The sequence below is a fragment of the Corythoichthys intestinalis genome, chromosome 11 (genome assembly GCF_030265065.1).
Source record: "Corythoichthys intestinalis isolate RoL2023-P3 chromosome 11, ASM3026506v1, whole genome shotgun sequence".
NCBI lineage: Eukaryota > Metazoa > Chordata > Actinopteri > Syngnathiformes > Syngnathidae > Corythoichthys > Corythoichthys intestinalis.
Genome location: NC_080405.1, coordinates 55673764 through 55691606, shown reverse-complemented (window position 1 = coordinate 55691606; position 17843 = coordinate 55673764). Strand labels below are relative to the sequence as shown.

At 44.5% G+C, this 17843-nt stretch overlaps 1 protein-coding gene across 2 annotated transcripts in view; it reads left to right on the top strand.

Moving 5' to 3' along the window:
- Positions 1-17843, top strand: part of LOC130924478 (transcription factor COE3-like) — a 97383-nt gene that overhangs the window by 61881 nt on the left and 17659 nt on the right. For both annotated transcript variants that reach the window (XM_057851088.1, XM_057851087.1), the window contains exons 7-11: positions 1386-1467; positions 1541-1658; positions 4698-4831; positions 6440-6566; positions 13665-13753. In XM_057851088.1, the coding sequence (XP_057707071.1) occupies positions 1386-1467; positions 1541-1658; positions 4698-4831; positions 6440-6566; positions 13665-13753 (550 nt within the window). The remainder of the gene's footprint in view (positions 1-1385; positions 1468-1540; positions 1659-4697; positions 4832-6439; positions 6567-13664; positions 13754-17843) is intronic.

Genomic DNA, 17843 nt, shown 5'->3' with positions numbered 1-17843 from the left:
AAGAAGTGACCCTGAAATGCCCCCAAATCAACAGGAAGTAACCCTACAATACTGGGCAGTCACCCTGAAAACCTCCCAAATCAACAGAAAGTGACCCAATATCAACAGGAAGTTACTCTATATTAACAGGAAGTGACCCTGAGATGCCCCAAAGCAGGAAGTGACCCATTATTAACAGGAAGTGACCCCAAAATGCCTCCAAATCAACAGGAAGTGAACAATAACATTAAGAGGCCCTGAAATGCAACTAAATCAACAGAAAGTGACCAAGTATTAACAGGAAGTGACCCCAAAATGCCCCCAAATCAACAGGAACTGATCTAGAAATTCCCCCAAATCAACAGGAAGTGACCCAATATCAACAGGAAGTGACCCCAAAATGCCTCCAAATCAACAGGAAGTGAACAATAACATTAAGAGGCCCTGAAATGCAACTAAATCAACAGAAAGTGACCCAGTATTAACAGGAAGTGACCCCAAAACGTCCCCAAATCAACAGGAACTATCTAGAAATTCCCCCAAATCAACAGAAAGTGACCCAATATCAACAGGAAGTGACCCCAAAATGCCTCCAAATCAACAGGAAGTGAACAATAACATTAAGAGGCCCTGAAATGCAACTAAATCAACAGAAAGTGACCCAGTATTAACAGGAAGTGACCCAAAAATGCCCCCAAATCAACAGGAACTGATCTAGAAATTCCCCCAAATCAACAGGAAGTGACCCAATATCAACAGAAAGTGACCCCGAAATGCCCCCAATCAACAGGAAGTGAACAATAGAAGGAAGTGACCTTGAAATGCCCCTAAGTCAACAGAAAGTGACCCAATATTAACAGAAAGTGACCCCAAAATGCCCCCAAATCAACAGGAGGTGACCCGATATCAACAGGAAGTTACTCTATATTAACAGGAAGTGACCCTGAGATGCCCCAAAGCAGGAAGTGACCCATTATTAACAGGAAGTGACCACAAAATGCCTCCAAATCAACAGGAAGTGAACAATAACATTAAGAGGCCCTGAAATGCAACCAAATCAACAGAAAGTGACCCAGTATTAACAGGAAGTGACCCGGAAATGCCCCCAAATCCAAAGGAAGTGAACAATAGCAGGAAGTGACCCTGAAATGCCCCTAAATCAACAGGAAGTGACCAGATATTAACAGGAAGTGACCCAGAAATGCCCACGAATCAACATGAAGTGGCCCAGAAATCCCCAAATCAACAGGAAGTGGTCCAATATCAACAGGAAGTGACTCTCACTCAAACGCCAGTCGTAGACAAGACGTATAGGCTAATGCTGTTTGTACACGGCCAAAAACAAGCTATCTCAACCATACGCTTTTATAAAAACTAAGCTGAACTATCATTTGTGTGTGTGTCAGGTTCTTCCTCAAGTTCTTCCTCAAGTGCAACCAGAACTGTTTGAAGAATGCCGGAAATCCTAGAGACATGAGGCGCTTCCAGGTCAGTCCCGCCAAACACCTTATCCTTGTCCGCTGCGTCCGCTGACTATCGACCGACTGTTTTTTGTGGACAGGTGGTGGTGTCCACCACGGTGAACGTGGACGGCCACGTGCTGTCCGTGTCTGACAATATGTTTGTCCACAACAACTCCAAACACGGGCGCCGCGCTCGCCGCCTTGACCCCTCTGAAGGTAAGAGCGCGTCCAAGTTTTAGTAAGCTAGTTAGGACTTCATTTTTCATGTCAGTACATTGACTTTAATGGGAAAGTCGCCCCTAGCAACATGGCCGCCCTGAGGCCATGTTGGTAGGGGCGACCTACCCTGAGTAAATAGCAGATGCTTTCTAATATTTCAAACAATCAGGATGTAAAGTAGTTATAATTTGAGTGCCAATGCATTGACATTAACAGGAAGTTTGCCCCTACCAACATGGCCGCCCTGAGGCTATGTTGGTAGGAGCGATGACTGGTCTTTTCATGCTTCTGCCGTCAATTGAAATGAGTATATCACTAGCGCCATCAATGTCAGGAAAAACAAGTTAAGGGTCACTTCCTGTGAATACTGGGACATTTACAGGTCACTTCCTGTTGGTTTTGGGCAATTCTGGGTCACTTCCTGTTGAAATTGGGTCTACTTATGACTGAATTTTTATGTCATTGCATTGACGTTGATGGGAGTGTCACCTCTACCAACATGGCTGCAATGAGTCCATGTTGGTAGAGGCCACTTCCTGTTTCTACTGGGACATTTACAGGTCACTTCCTGTTGATTTTGTGCAATTCTGGGGCATTTCATGTTGAATTTGGGTCTAGTTGTGACTGAACTTGTATGTCAATGCATTGACATTGATGGGAAGGTCGCCCCTACCAACATGGCCGCCCTGACGCCATTTTAGTTGGTTGAAAGGTCTTTTCATTGTTCTGGCATCAACTGAAACGAGTTCGTCACTAGCGCCATCAATGGCAGGTAAAGAAGGGTATGAGTCACTTCCTGTTGGTTCTGGGCAATTCTGTCAGTGTCAGTGTCTTGACTATGATGGGAACGTATGCGGTACCAACTTGGCCTCAGGGCGGCCATGTTGGTAGAGGCAACTTCTTGTTAATACTGGGACATTTACAGACCACTCCCTGTTGAAATTGGGTCTAATTATGACTGAATTTATGTCATTGCATTGATGTTGATGGGAGTGTCACCTCTACCAACATGGCTGCCAAGAGTCCATGATGGAAGAGGCCACTTCCTGTCACTACTGGGACATTTACAGGTCACTTCCTGTTGATTTTGTGCAATTCTGGGTCATTTCCTGTTGAAATTGGGCCTTGTTGTGACTGAATTTATATGTCATTGCATTGACGTTGATGGGAGTGTCACCTCTACCAACATGGCTGCCAAGAGTCCATGTTGGAAGAGGCCACTTCCTGTCACTACTGGGACATTTACAGGTCACTTCCTGTTGATTTTGTGCAATTCTGGGTCATTTCCTGTTGAAATTGGGCCTTGTTATGACTAGATTTATATGTCAATGCATTGACGTTGATGGGAATGTCGCCTCTACCAACATGGCCGCCTTGATCTCATGTTGGTAGAGGCCAATTCCTGTTAATACTCGGACATTTACAGGTCACTTACAGTTGATTTTGGGCAGTTCTGGGTCATTTCCTGTTGAAATTGGGCCTTGTTAGACTGAATTTATATGTCAATGCATTGACGTTGACAGGAGCTTTGCCTCTACCAACATGGCCACCTTGATTCCATGTTGGTAGAGGCCACTTCCTGTTACTACTGGGACATTTACAGGTCACTTCCTATTGATTTTGGAGAATTCTGGGTCACTTCCTGTTGAAATTGAGTCTAGTCATGACTGAGTTTTTGTATTAATGCTTTCTCTCTGAGGGAGCGTTGCCTCTACCAACATGGCCGCCTTGAGTCCATGTTGGTAGAGGCCACTTCCTGTTAGTACTGGGACATTTACAGGTTACCTTCTGTTGATTTTGGGGAATTCTGGGTCATTTCCTGTTGAAATTGGGCCTTGTTATGACTGAATTTATATGTCAATGCATTGACGTTGATGGGAACATCGCCTCTACCAACATGGCTGCCTTGAGTCCATGTTGGTAGAGGCCACATCATTTTAATACTGGGACATTACAGGTTACCTTCTGTTGATTTTGGGCGATTCTGGGTCACTTCCCTTATAAATTGGGTCTAGTTATGACTGAATTTACATGTCAATGCATTGACATTGAGGAGCATCGCCTCTACCAACAAGGCCGCCTTGAGTCCATGTTGGTAGAGGCCACTTCCTGTTAATATTGGGACATTTACAGGTTACCTCCGATTGATTTGGGGGAATTCTGGGTCACATCCTGTTGAAATTGAGTCTAGTTATGACTGAATTTATATGTTAATCCTTTGACTTTGAGGGGAACATTGCCTCTACTAACATGGCCTCAGGGCGGCCATGTTGGAAGGGGCGATGAAAGGTCTTTCCAGGCTTCTGCCGTGAATTATAATGAGTTTATCACTCGAAGATGTCAAGTCTAATTGACGTGGGAGGGCGGCAGTGAGTGAACGTTCGTTCATTCGTTGCCAATCCTCCCGCTTCAAACGGCTTGGACGTCTAGCGCCGTCAATAAATGCCAATGAGTTATGTCATGATAGCTTTGCCACATTTTGAGCTAAGATTTCAGGCTACGCTAAACTCTGAGCAACACGAAATAAAAGTTGAACAAGCACTCCAACGCTCTCCGATCCCGAGACATTCGACGTCCTCCTTCATCTCCCGACGGAAGCGAAAGACCCTCGTTCGCTCGCTCATCAAAGCGCCGTCCGTCCTCCCCGACCGGCTTCTTTCAAGCGGACGGGACGTGGATGAAAGCAGCGCCTCCGACAAAGCGAGGCTCCTTGACACCGATCTGTCAGCTCGCGATTCTTCCGGAGACCACCTTGACACCGTTCGCGGCGGTCCCCGGCGCGTCCTTTCATCCGCTTTTAAAAAAAAAAAAAAAAAGACTCAACATCTGCCGGTGTCTTTTATGAGACCTGCCTTTTGTCGGCCCGTCTGGCGGCAAACGAGTTCAACATCGGCTTAAAAAAACACTCAAACTACGAGGGGATTGTCAAAAGTATCGAAACGAGTGTTAGATCGGAACACCACTGCTATGCAAATCAATTGAATTGAAATTGGTGTGTGTGTGTGTGTGTTTGTGTGTCCCGACCCGAACCCAAAGCAGCCACGCCGTGCATCAAAGCCATCAGCCCCAGCGAAGGTTGGACCACCGGGGGCGCCACAGTCATCCTCATCGGGGACAACTTCTTCGACGGCCTGCAAGTGGTCTTCGGCACCATGCTGGTCTGGAGTGAGGTCAGCTATTTAGGTTTTTATTTGATCATATGCTAAAAACAGTTTAAAAACACTACTTGTCCTGCAATTTATCTTCTATTTGTATCATTTGCATGCAAAGCAAAAAACGAAAATCACAAATTAAAGCCATCCCAGTTTTTCTTTCCCATACATTTCCAATGGCACTGAAATCAACAGGAAGTGACCCAGAAATGGCCCAAAATCAACAGGAAGTGACCCCAAAATCACTGGTCAGCAAGTGATCCGGGAATGGCCCAAAATGAACGGGAAGTGACCTGTAAATGCCCCAAAATCAACAGCAAGTGGCCCAAAATCAACAGAGTGATCCAAAATCAACAGGAAGTGACCTGCAAATGTGCCTAAAACAGGAAGTGACCCAAAATCAACAGGATGTGACCTGTAAATACCCCCCAAAAATAACAGAATGTGACCTGTAAACACCCCAGAATCAACAGTAAGTGACCCAAAATTAACAGTAAGTGGCATGTAATCAACAGCAAGTGACCTTTCAGTGCCCCCAAATCAACAGGAAGTGACATATAATCAACAGCAAGTGACCCAAAATCTACAGGAAGCTATCTGTAAATGCCTCCAAATCAACAGGAAGTATTTAACAAGAAGTGACCCAACATCAACATGAAGTGTTCCAGAATAAAAGGAAGTGAGCTGTAAATGCCCCAAAAATTAACAGGAAGGGACTTGTAAATGGCCCAAAAACAACAGGAAGTGACCCAAAAAGCCCCAGAACCAACAGGAAGTGTTGTAAATTTTCAAAACTAACAGGAAGTGACCTGTAAATGCCCCCCAAATCAACAGAAAGTGACCTATAAATGCCCCTAAATCAAGAGGAAGTGACTAGTAATCAATAAAAAGTGGTCCAAAAACAACAGGAAACGACCCAAAATGCCCCAGAATAAGCAGGAAGTGACCCTGAAATGCCTCAAAATCAACAGGAAGTAACATAAATTTCCCAAAACAACAGGAAATGACTTGTAAATGCCCAAAAATCAACAGGAAGTGACATATAATTAACAATAAGTGTCCCAAAATCAAGAGGAAGTAATGTAAATGTCCAAAAATAACAGGAAGTGACGTGTAAATGGCCCAAAAACAACAGGAAGCGACCCAAAATGCCCCAGAATCAGCAGGAAGCGACCCTGAAATGCCTCAAAATCAACAGGAAGTGACATAAATTTCCCAAAACAACAGGAAGTGACTTGTAAGTGCCCAAAAATCAACAGGAAGTGACATGTAATTAACAAGAAGTGACCCAAAATCAAGAAGGGATTTAAATGTCCAAAAATAACAGGAAGTGACCTGTAAATGCCCCCAAATCAACATGAAGTGACATGTTAATTAATAAAAAGTGGCCCAAAAGCAACAGGAAGTGACCAACAGGAATTTATGTCCCAGAAGAGCAAAATGTCAATTTTGTCCTTAGTTATGGTCACAAAACATCCAGTTATTCTTGTCTGTAATACTGTAAGAAAGAATTCAAATGTGCCTTCCGGAATGGACCGGAATGATGGGTCGGTTCCGGCATGTTGTCCGTCCGTTCAAGGCCGTTGCTTGTTGCTAACGTGCGCTGTCCCTTTGCTCCTCCCGCAGCTGATCACGCCTCACGCCATCCGCGTCCAAACGCCTCCTCGCCACATTCCCGGCGTGGTGGAGGTCACGCTGTCCTACAAGTCCAAACAGTTCTGCAAAGGAGCGCCGGGTCGCTTCGTCTACACGGGTGAGCGAAACTCACATTTTCAACTGGGTAGTTACGAACCGTTTTTTTGTCCACGTTTTGGCCCTTTGACTTTTGCGAACAATCTCATCAATATCTGAATGTCCTTGAACGTAGCGCAAAGGTTACGTGTCAGCCGTCGAGCACGATAAGTAAATGTCAGCACGCGGGCCTTTGATAGCGCCGCCGTTTAGGCCGTCCGTTTTCTCATCGCTAGCGCCGACGCGGCGCGGGGACACGCTTGCGATGAAAGGAAAGCGGGGTCTTCCTCTCGTGTGGCTTCCTTTGAAGCCCGCTTTTGACTGACAGCCCATCGGGACCTCCCCTCAGCGGGGACCCGTCGCGACGCGGGCCTCGGGAGCTAACGTGGGCTAATTAGCGCCTTCCGAGAGGGTGTTTTAGGCCGCCGAACAACGTGCGGAGAACGGGAGCTAATTATCGTGGGCGCAGGTACGGTGTTAAATGGTACGTTTCCCGGTGTACGGCTTCAAATCCAATGAGGAAATAACACTCAATTTAAATGGAAATTGACAGAAATTTAGCCAAAATCAAAACAGTGACCCGCAAATTCCCCAAAATCAACAGGAAGTGTCCCCAAATAAAAAGGAAGTGGCCTTGAAATGCACCCCAATATGCACAGGAAGTGACCTGAAATTCTTCAAAATCAGCGTTAAGTGACCCGGAGTTGCCCAAGAATCAACAGGAAGTGACCTTGAAATGCCTCAAAATCAACGATAAGTGATAGGATATGACCTGCAAATGACCCCAAAAAACTGGAAGTAACCAAAATCCAAAGGAAGTTACCTAGAAATGACTCAAAATCAACAGGAAGTGACCTGAAATTCCTCAAAATTAACAATATGTGACCCGAAAATGCCGCCAAACCAACAGGAAGTGACCCCAGGGTGCCCCTGAATTAACAGGAAGTGGCCCTGAAATCCAGTGCACCCAAAAAAACGAAGTGAACAAAATCCATAGGAAATTACCTGGCAATGACCCAAAATCGACAGTCAGTGACCTGATGTCAACAGGAAGTGACTCAATAACGCCCCAAAATCAACTGTTGGTAACCAAAACCCAGTGGAAATTACTTGGCAATGACCCAAAATCAACAGGAAGTTACCCAGTATGAACAGGAAGTGACCTCAAAATCAGCAATAAGTGAGCCAAAAGGGCACCAAAACCAACAGGAATTGACATAGAAATGCCTAGGAATCAATTGGAAGTGATGCATAATCAAGAGGAAGTGACCTGCAAATGACCCCAAAATCAACAGGAAGTAACCCAAAATGCCCTAAAATAAACAGAAAGTGACCAAATATGAACAAAAATTGACCTAAAATTCCTCCAAATCCACAATAAGTGACCCTAATTTGCCCCATAATCAACAGGAAGTTACCCGTTATTTACAGGAAGTGACCTGAAATTCCTCAAAATCAACAGGACGTGATGCAAAATCGATTGGAATTGACCTGCAAATGACCCCAAAATCAACAGGAAGTAACCCAAAATGCCCTAAAATAAACAGGAAGGGACCAAATATGAACAACAATTGACCTGAAATTCCTCCAAATTCTCAAAAAGTGACCCTAATTTACCCCAGAATCAACAGGAAGTTACCTGATATTTACAGGAAGTGACCTGAAATTTTTCAAAATCAACAGGATGTGATGCAAAATCGATAGGAAGTAACCTGCGAATGACCCTTCAATCAACAGGAAGTGACCCAAATTGCCGCAGAATCAACAGGAAGTGACTTAATATGAACAGGAACTGACCCAAAATGCCCTACAATCAACAGGAAGTGACCCTGAAATGCCTCAAAATCAACAGGAAGTGATGCAAAATTGATTAGATATAACCTGCAGATGACCCCAAAATCAAGAGGAAGTGGCCCAAAATGCCTCAGAATGATCAGGAAGTGACCCAATATGGACATGAAGTGACCTGAAATTCCTCAAAATTAACAGGAAGTGACCTAACATGAACAGAAAGTGACCTCAAAATCAAGAGGAAGTCACCCTGAAATGCCCCAAAATCAGTAGGAAGTGATGCAAAATCGATATGACCTGCAGATGACCCAACAAATCAATAGGAAATAACCCAAAATCCCCCTGAATCAACAGAAAGTGACCCAATATGGATAGGAAGTGACCTGAAATTCCTCAAAATCAACAATAAGTGACCCTTAATTGCTCCAGAATCAACAGGAAGTGACCAGATAGTGACAGGAAGTGACCACAAAATGCCTCCAAATTCACTGGAAGTGATGCAAAATCGATAGGAAGTGACCTGCAAATGACCCCCAAATCAATAGGAAGTGACCCACAATGCCCCAGAATCAGCAGGAAGTGACCTATACGTGACCCGACAATCAACAGGAAGTGACCTAATATGAACAGGAAGTGACACGAATTTCCTCAAAGTCAACAATAAGTGACCCTCAGTTGCCCCATAATCAACAGGAAGTGACCCAATATCTTCAGTAAGCAACCCTGAAATGCTTCCAAATCAACAGGAAGTGATGCAAAATCGATAGGAAGTGACCTGCAAATGACCCCCAAATCAATAGGAAGTGACCCACAATGCCCCAGAATCAGCAGGAAGTGACCTATAATTCGTCAAAATCAACGATAAGTGACCCGGAATTGCCGAAGAATCAACAGGAAGTGACCCTGAAATACCTAAAAAATCAACAGGAAGTGATGCAAAATTGATAGGATATGACCTGCAAATGCCCCAGAATCAACAGGAAGTGACCTAATATGAACAGGAGGTGACCTGAAATTGCCCCCGAATCAACAGGAAGTCACCCGATATCTACAGGAAGTGACCCCGAAATGCCTCAAAATCAACAGGAAGTGAAGCGAAATCGATTATATATGACCCTTAAATCAACAGGAAGTGACCCAAAATGCCCTAGAATCAACAGGAAGTGACCATGAAATACCTCAAAAGCAACAGGAAGTAATGCAAAATTGATAGGATATGACCTGCAAATGCCCCAGAATCAACAGGAAGTGACCTAATATGAACAGGAAGTGACCTGAAATTCCTCAAAATCAACAGGAAGTGAAGCAAAATTGATTGGATATGACCCGCAAAATCAACAATAAGTGACCTGAAAAGTGCCCCCGAATCAACAGGAAGTGACCTGATATCTACAGGAAGGGACCCCGAAATGCCTCAAAATCAACAGGAAGTGAAGCAAAATGCCCCAGAGTCAACAGGAAGTGACCTAATATGAACAGGAAGTGATCCATAATGCCCTGGAATCAACAGGAAGTGATGCAAAATGCCCCTGAATCAACAGAAAGTGACACGATATCTACAGGAAGTGACCCAAAATTCCCAAGAATCAACAGGAAGTGACCCTGAAACGCCTCAGCATCAACAGGAAGTGATGCAAAATCGATAGGAAGTGACCCGCAAATGACCCCAAAATCAACAGGAAGTTGCCCGAGTAATGTGATCTAGATTGGATGCTGATTCACATTTGTTCATTCGCCGCTATTCGAAATGGATGGAACGTCTGACCGGGAGGGGCGAATGACCAAGACACCTCAGGAATCCGACGCCACTCGAGAGGCGAGCCCGCCTACTTCATCATCATCCCATCACGCCGCCGGGCAAGACGGCAAATTGGCGGGCCGGCGGGGAACGTGAGCGCGCCTCCCGCGCCGCCATCAAGCCGCTTTACAGGCAGGAGAAAACGGAGGACAAGTTAACGAAGTGGACGAGATGTTCGCCTCTGGGAAGCCCGCAAAAGGACGCTGATGCTAAATCCTGCCACCATGCCAATTACTTGCTTTGGCGCCGGGCCGCGAGGCCGCGGACGATCAGATGTCGAAATGGAAGTTGGCGGAGTAGACGAGAGAGGAAATGCAGAAAGCAGTTTCACTGAATGAATGTTCATTCGCTGCCAACCCTCCCACTTCAAACGGATTGGACATCTATTAGTGAAAAACTGTTCAATTCATGACAGAAGCATGAAAAGACTTCATCGCCCCTACAAATATGGCCTCCGGGCGTCCACGTTAGTTGGGGCAACATCCACATTTGACATTAAACTAGCTTAGTCTTACACCGTCAGTTGCATACAATTAGTAAATAGCAAATGCTTTCACATTGATAAAATTCAGTTGAGAAATAAGCTAAACTGGCTAACTAGTTTTAGCCTCCCACTTCAAATGGATTGGACATCTACTAACGATAAACACATTTCAAGAAATAAGTTAACTAACATTTTTAAGTTAGCTAGTTTAAATAGCTAAGTAGTTTAAGCTAGTTGTAGCCTCTCCATCCAACTTTAAATGGATTGAACATCTCCTCGTCTACAAGCTTGGGAAAGGCGACAAGTGCTCCTTTTTATATGTTGAAGCGTGTAGCTGGTGGCCATCTTGTGTGGGGAGCCAAGGAGTTGGAGACCATCTCTCGAAACAGATGTTGCGCGAAATTTGTACATTATTTATCACTACTCCCCGATAACAAAATTTTAGCGGCGTGCATAACTGGCAGCCATCTTGGGTGGGGCACCCAGTGGTTTGAAACTATCTCCCGAAACATTCAGTAGACTTTACGCAGCATCTGCACGTTATTTCTCACTACTCCCCGATAGCAAAATTTTGGCGGCATGCGTAGCTGGTGGCCATCTTGGGTGGGGCACCCAGTGGCTGTAAACAATCTCCCGATATTTAGATATTGCGTTGGATGCCACGTTTTCTCATTACTCCCCGATAATGACATTTCAGGGACGTACATAGCTGGCAGCCATCTTGGGTGGGTCGCCCAGCGGTTGGAAACTAGCGCCAGAAACATCGATATTGTGCAAAATCGGCACATTTTTTTTCCCTACTTCCCGATAACAACATTTAATGGTGTGCCTAGCTGGCGGCCATCTTGGGTGGGACGCCCAGGAGTTGGAAACTATCTCCCAAAACTTTATTGCGCTGCTACGGCACATTATTTCTCACTACTCCCCGATAACTACATTTTAGCGGTGTGCGTAACTAGCAGCCATCTTGGGTGGGTTGCCCAGCAGTTGGAAACTAGCTCCCGAATCGATATTCTCTACAGCGGCGCATTATTTCTTGCTACTTCCCGATAACGACATTTTAGTGGCATGCCTAGCTCACGGCCATCTTGGTTAGGGCTCCCAGCAGTTGGAAACTATCACCCGAAACAAAGATTTTGCGCAGCATTGGTACATTATTTCTCACTGCTTCCAGATAACATCCTTAGAGTGGCGTGCCTAGCTGGCAGCCATCTTGGGTGGGGCACCCAGTGATTTGAAAATATCTCCCGATACATAGATATTGCATTGTATCGGCACGTTTTCGCATTACTCCCCGATAATGACATTTCAGGGACGTACCAAGCTGGCAGCCATCTTGGGTGAGGTGTCCAGCAGTTGGAAACTAGCTCCCGAAACATCGATATTGCTCTACATCTGCGCATCATTTCCCGCTACTTCCCGATAACGACATTTTAGTGGCATGCATAACTGGCAGCCATCTTGTGTGGGTCGCCCAGCGGTTGGAAACTAGCGCCCGAAACATCGATATTGCGCAAAATCGTCACTTTTTTTTTTTTTTTTTTTTTTTTTTTTTTTTTTTTTTTGCTACTTCCCGATAACGACATTTAATAGCGTGCCTAGCTGGCAGCCATCTTGGGTGGGGCACCCAGTGGTTTGAAACTATCTCCCGATACTTAAATATTGCATTGTATTGGCACGTTTTCGCATTACTCCCCGATAATGACATTTCAGGGACGTACCAAGCTGGCAGCCATCTTGGGTGAGGCGTCCAGCAGTTGGAAACTAGCTCCCGAAACATCGATATTGCTCTACATCTGCGCATCATTTCCTGCTACTTCCCGATAACGACATTTTAGTGGCATGCATAACTGGCAGCCATCTTGTGTGGGTCGCCCAGCGGTTGGAAACTAGCGCCCGAAACATCGATATTGCGCAAAATCATCACTTTTTTTTTTTTTTTTTTTTTGCTACTTCCCGATAACGACATTTAATAGCGTGCCTAGCTGGCGGCCATCTTGGGTGGGGTGCCCAGCAGTTGGAAACTATCTCCCAAAACCTTATTGCGCTGCTTCGGCACGTTATTTCTCACTACTCCCCGATAACTGCATTTTAGCGACGTGCGTAACTGGCAGGCATCTTGGGTGGGTCGCCCAGCGGTTGGAAACTAGCTCCCGAAACATCGATATCGCTCTACATCGGCGCATTATTTCTCGCTACTTCCCGATAACGACATTTTAGTGACATGCCTAGCTCGCGGCCATCTTGGGTGGGGCGCCCAGCAGTTGTAAAGCATTCCCTGAAAAGGATACTGCGCAGCATCGAGATGTTATTTCTCACTACTCCCCGATACCGACATTTTAGCGCTGTATCGGAGCAACAATTTTTTATTTCAGTCGTCGACCGCTCTCAGCGCAAATGAATCGGACGTCCATGGCCGTCAAATGAGTTGAGGTGGCATTTTGGATCGGGATGGAGATGGGGTCACCTTGACGGCTCCCGGGGTGAGCGGAGAGGAAATGTATTTTGGGAAGGGGGGCTGATTGTTTTCCGCCCGGCGACCACAAAAAGTCCCGGCGGGATGCCGCCGCCATCGACGAGCGGGGGTATTCACATCCAAGGCGGCATTGTCAGCTTCGGCGTCCCCCCGTTTTTTTTTTCCGCCGGCGCTCCCCATTTCGCCCTTCCTCCGCCTCCGAGCCTCTCGTCTCCGCCTGCGACAAATTAGATTTAGCGTCGGCGGCCGAAGCCAAACAAATATTGTTCTAATGCTAATAGCCGCCCGCTCGCTCGCTATTCATGAAGGCCCGCCGCCCGCGCTCATGCAAATGCGCCCAAGTGTCAATCACGGTTAGCGGCTACAAGCGCTAACGCCGACAAAGACCCGCTGACAAATTGTCCCCAAAGTCAAATTTGACAGCGTTATATGATTAATGGACTCCGAGCGGCGGGCCTCGACTCAGTTTTCCCGCCATTTCGCCGCCCGCCGGCGAATTAGCGGGGAGTCATTTCGCCGAGCCTCGGCTTAATCGGTCGGCGCGCTAAACCCGCGTGTGTTTGTGCTGCAGCTTTGAACGAGCCCACCATCGACTACGGCTTCCAGAGGTTACAGAAGGTCATCCCGCGCCACCCCGGCGACCCCGAGAGGTTACCAAAGGTCAGTGATGTTCTACAAATTATACATATCGTAGATTATTTAACTCATTTGGTAGCCTTTGACGGCACGAGACGTCAATGGCAGCGAAAGACACTGAATTAGACGTCTATCAATGATAAAGGCAGCCAATGAGTTCGATTTTGGTTCACTTCCTTATTCATTTTATTGTACTTCCTGGGTCACTTCCTGTGATTTTAGGTCAGTTTTGTAATATTTTCTGTTGACTTTAGGGCATTTCATAGTCACGCCTTGTTCGTAAGTCACTTCCTGTTCATTTTGGGGCATTTACAGGTCACTTCCTGTTCAATTTGGGCCACTTCCCCTACATTATAGATCAATTCCTGTTGATTTTTGATCACTTCGGGTACATCTTGAATCATTTCCTATTAATTTAAGGGCATTACCGGGTACTTCCTGTTAATTTTGGGTCACTTTCTGTACGTTTGGTTCATTTTCTGTTGCGTTTAGGGCATTTATGGGTCACTTCCTGTTTATGGGTCACTTCATGTTGATTTTGGGGCATTTCCAGGTCACACCTGGACATTTGGATAATTTCCTGTAGATTTTACGGCATTTACGTGTCACTTGCTGTTGATTTAAGGGCACTTCACGTATGTTTGGATCATTTCCTGTAGATTTTGGGGCATTTCCAGGTCACTTCTTGGACATTTGGATCATTTCCTGTAGATTTTAAGGCATTTACGTGTCACTTCCTGTTGATTTAAAGGCACTTCCTGTACGTTTGGATCATATCCTGTAGATTTTACAGCTTTTACGGGTCACTTCCTGTTGATTTTGGGGCACTTCACGTATGCTTGGATCATTTCCTGTAGATTTTACGGCATTTACGGGTCACTTCCTCTTTATTTTAGGGCACTTCCTGTATGTTTGGTTCATTTTCTGTTGCGTTTGAATCATTTCCTATTAATTTAAGGGCATTACCGGGTACTTCCTGTTTATTTTAGGGCACTTCCTGTACGTTTGGTTCATTTTCTTTTGCGTTTAGGGCATTTCTGGGTCACTCCCTGCTTATGGGTCACTTCATCTCAATTTTGGGGCAATGCCAGGTCACTTCCTGGACATTTGGAACATTTCCTGTAGATTTTACAGCATTTACGGATCACTTCCTGTTGATTTTGGGGCACTTCATGTTTGTTTGGGTCATTCCCTGTTGATTTTTGGGCACTTCATGTATGTTTGAATCATTTCCTGTAGATTTTACAGGATTTACGGGTCACTTCCTGTTGATTTTGGGGCACTTCACGTATGTTTGGATCATTTCCTGTTGATTTTAGGGCACTTACTGTACGTTTGGATAATTTCCTGGTGATTTTACAGCATTTACAGGTCACTTCCTGTACGTTTAGATCATTTTTTGTGGATATTACGGCATTTCTGGGTCACTTCCTGTTAATTTTGGGTCACTTCCTGTACGTTTGGTTCATTGTCTGTTGCGTTTAGGGCATTTCTGGGTCACTTCCTGTTTATGGGTCACTTCATGTCGATTTTGGGGCATTTCCAGGTCACTTCCTGGACGTTTGGATCATTTCCTGTAGATTTTACATCATTTCCGGTTCACATCCTGTTGATTTAAGGGCACTTCCTGTACGTTTGGATCATTTCCTGTAGATTTTACAGCATTTACGGGTTTCTTCCTGTTGATTTTGGGGCACTTCCTGTACATTTGGATCATTTTTTGTGGATTTTACGGCATTTCTGGGTCACTTCCTGTTTATGGGTTACTTCATGTCAATTTTGGGGCATTTCCAGGTCACTTCCTGGACATTTGGATTATTTCCTGTAGATTTAACGTCATTTACCGGTCACTTCCTGTTGATTTAAGGGTACTTCCTGTACATTTGGATCATTTCCTGTAGATTTTACAGCATTTACGGGTCACTTCCTGTTGATTTTGGGGCACTTTGCGTATGTTTGGATCATTTCCTGTTGACTTTAGGGCACTTCCTGTACGTTTGGACCATTTTTTGTGGATTTCTATGGCATTTCTTGGTCACTTCCTGTTAATTTTGGGTCACTTCCTGTACGTTTGGTTCATTTTATGTCGCGTTTAGGGCATTTCTGGGTCACTTCCTGTTAATGGGTCACTTCATGTCGATTTTGGGGCATTACCAGGTCACTTCCTGGACATTTGGATCAGTTCCTGTAGATTTTACGGCATTTACGGGTCACTTCCTGTTTATTTAAGGGCACTTCATGTACGTTTGGATCATTTCCTGTAGATTTTACAGCATTTACGGGTCACTTCCTTTTGATTTTGGGGTACTTCACATATGTTTGGGACATTTCTTGTGGATTTTAGGGCACTTCCTGTACGTTTAGATCATTTTCTGTGGATTTTACGGCATTTCTGGGTCACTTCCTGTTAATTTTGGGTCACTTCCTATACATGTGAATCATTTTCTATTGATTTCACGGCATTTCCAGGTCACTTCCTGTTAATTTGGGGTCACTTCCTGTACGTTTGGACAATTTTCTGTTGCGTTTAGGGCATTTCCAGGTCACTTCTGGGACATTTGGATAATTTCTTATTGATTTTTTGGCATTTCTAGGTCACTTCCTGTTGATTTTGGGGCACTTCCTGAACGTTTGGAACATTTCCTGTAGATTTTACCGCATTTAAGGGTCACTTCCTGTTGATTTTTGGAAACTTCACATATGCTTGGGTCATTTCTTGTCAATTTTAGGGCACTTCCTATACGTTTGAATAATTTTCTATTGATTGTACGGCATTTCCAGGTCACTTCCTGTTAATTTTGGGTCACTTCCTGTTGATTTTAGGGCACTTCCTGTACGTTTATATCATTTCCTGTAAATTTTACGGCATTTCCAGGTCACTTCCTGTTAAGTTTGGGTCACTTCCTTTTCATTTTGGGTAACTTCCTGTATGTTTAGATCATTTCCTGTAGATTTTACGGCATTTACGGGTCACTTCCTGTAAGTTTGGATCAATTTCTTTTGAGTTTTGGTCATTTTTGGGTCATTTCCTATTGATTTTGGGGCACTTCCTGTACGTTTGGGTCATTTCCTGTTGATTTTAAGGCATTTCCAGGTCACTTCCTGTTAATTTTGGGTCACTTCCTGTTGATTTTAGGGCACTTCCTGTACGTTTATATCATTTCCTGTAGATTTTACGGCATTTCCAGGTCACTTCATGTTAATTTTGGGTCACTTCCTGTTCATTTTGGGTAACTTCCTGTATGTTTAGATCATTTCCTGTAGATTTTACGGCATTTACGGGTCACTTCCTGTAAGTTTGGATCATTTTCTTTTGAGTTTTGGTCATTTTTGGGTCATTTCCTATTGATTTTGGGACACTTCCTGTACGTTATGGTCATTTCCTGTTGATTTTAAGGCATTTCCAGGTCACTTCGGGGACATTTGGATAATATTCTGTAGATTTTACGGCATTTCTGGGTCACCTCCTGTGGATTTTAGAGCACTTCCTGTATGTTTTGATAATTTTCTATGGATTTTACAGCATTTCCGGGTCTTTTCCTGTTGATTTTAGGACACTTCCTGTGTATTTAAATCATTTTCTGTGAGATTTATGGCATTTCTAGATCACTTCCTGTTAATTTTGGGTCACTTCTTGTTCATTTTGGGACATTTCCATGTCATGTCCTGTTAATTTTGGGTCACTTCCTTTTTGTTTGGATCATTTTCTGTTGGGTTTAGGGCATTTCTGGGTCACTTCCTGTGTATTTTGGGGCATTTTTGGGTCACTTCCTGTAAGTTTGAATAATTTTCTATTGATTTTACAGTATTTCTGGGTCACGTACTGTTAAATTTGGGTCACTTCTTGTTCGTTTGGATAATTTCTGTTGGGTTTCGGCCATTTCTGGGTCACTTCCTGTTGATTTTGGGGCATTTCTGGGTCACTTGCTGTACATTTGGATCATTTTCTGTTGATTTTAAGGGAGTTCCAGGTCACTTCCTGTTCATTTTGGGTCACTTCTTGTAAGTTTGGATGATTTTCTGAGTTTAGACCTTTTCTGGGTCACTTCCTGTTGATTTTGGGGCTTTTCAGCTCACTTCCGGTACATTTGGATCATTTCCTGTAGATTCGACG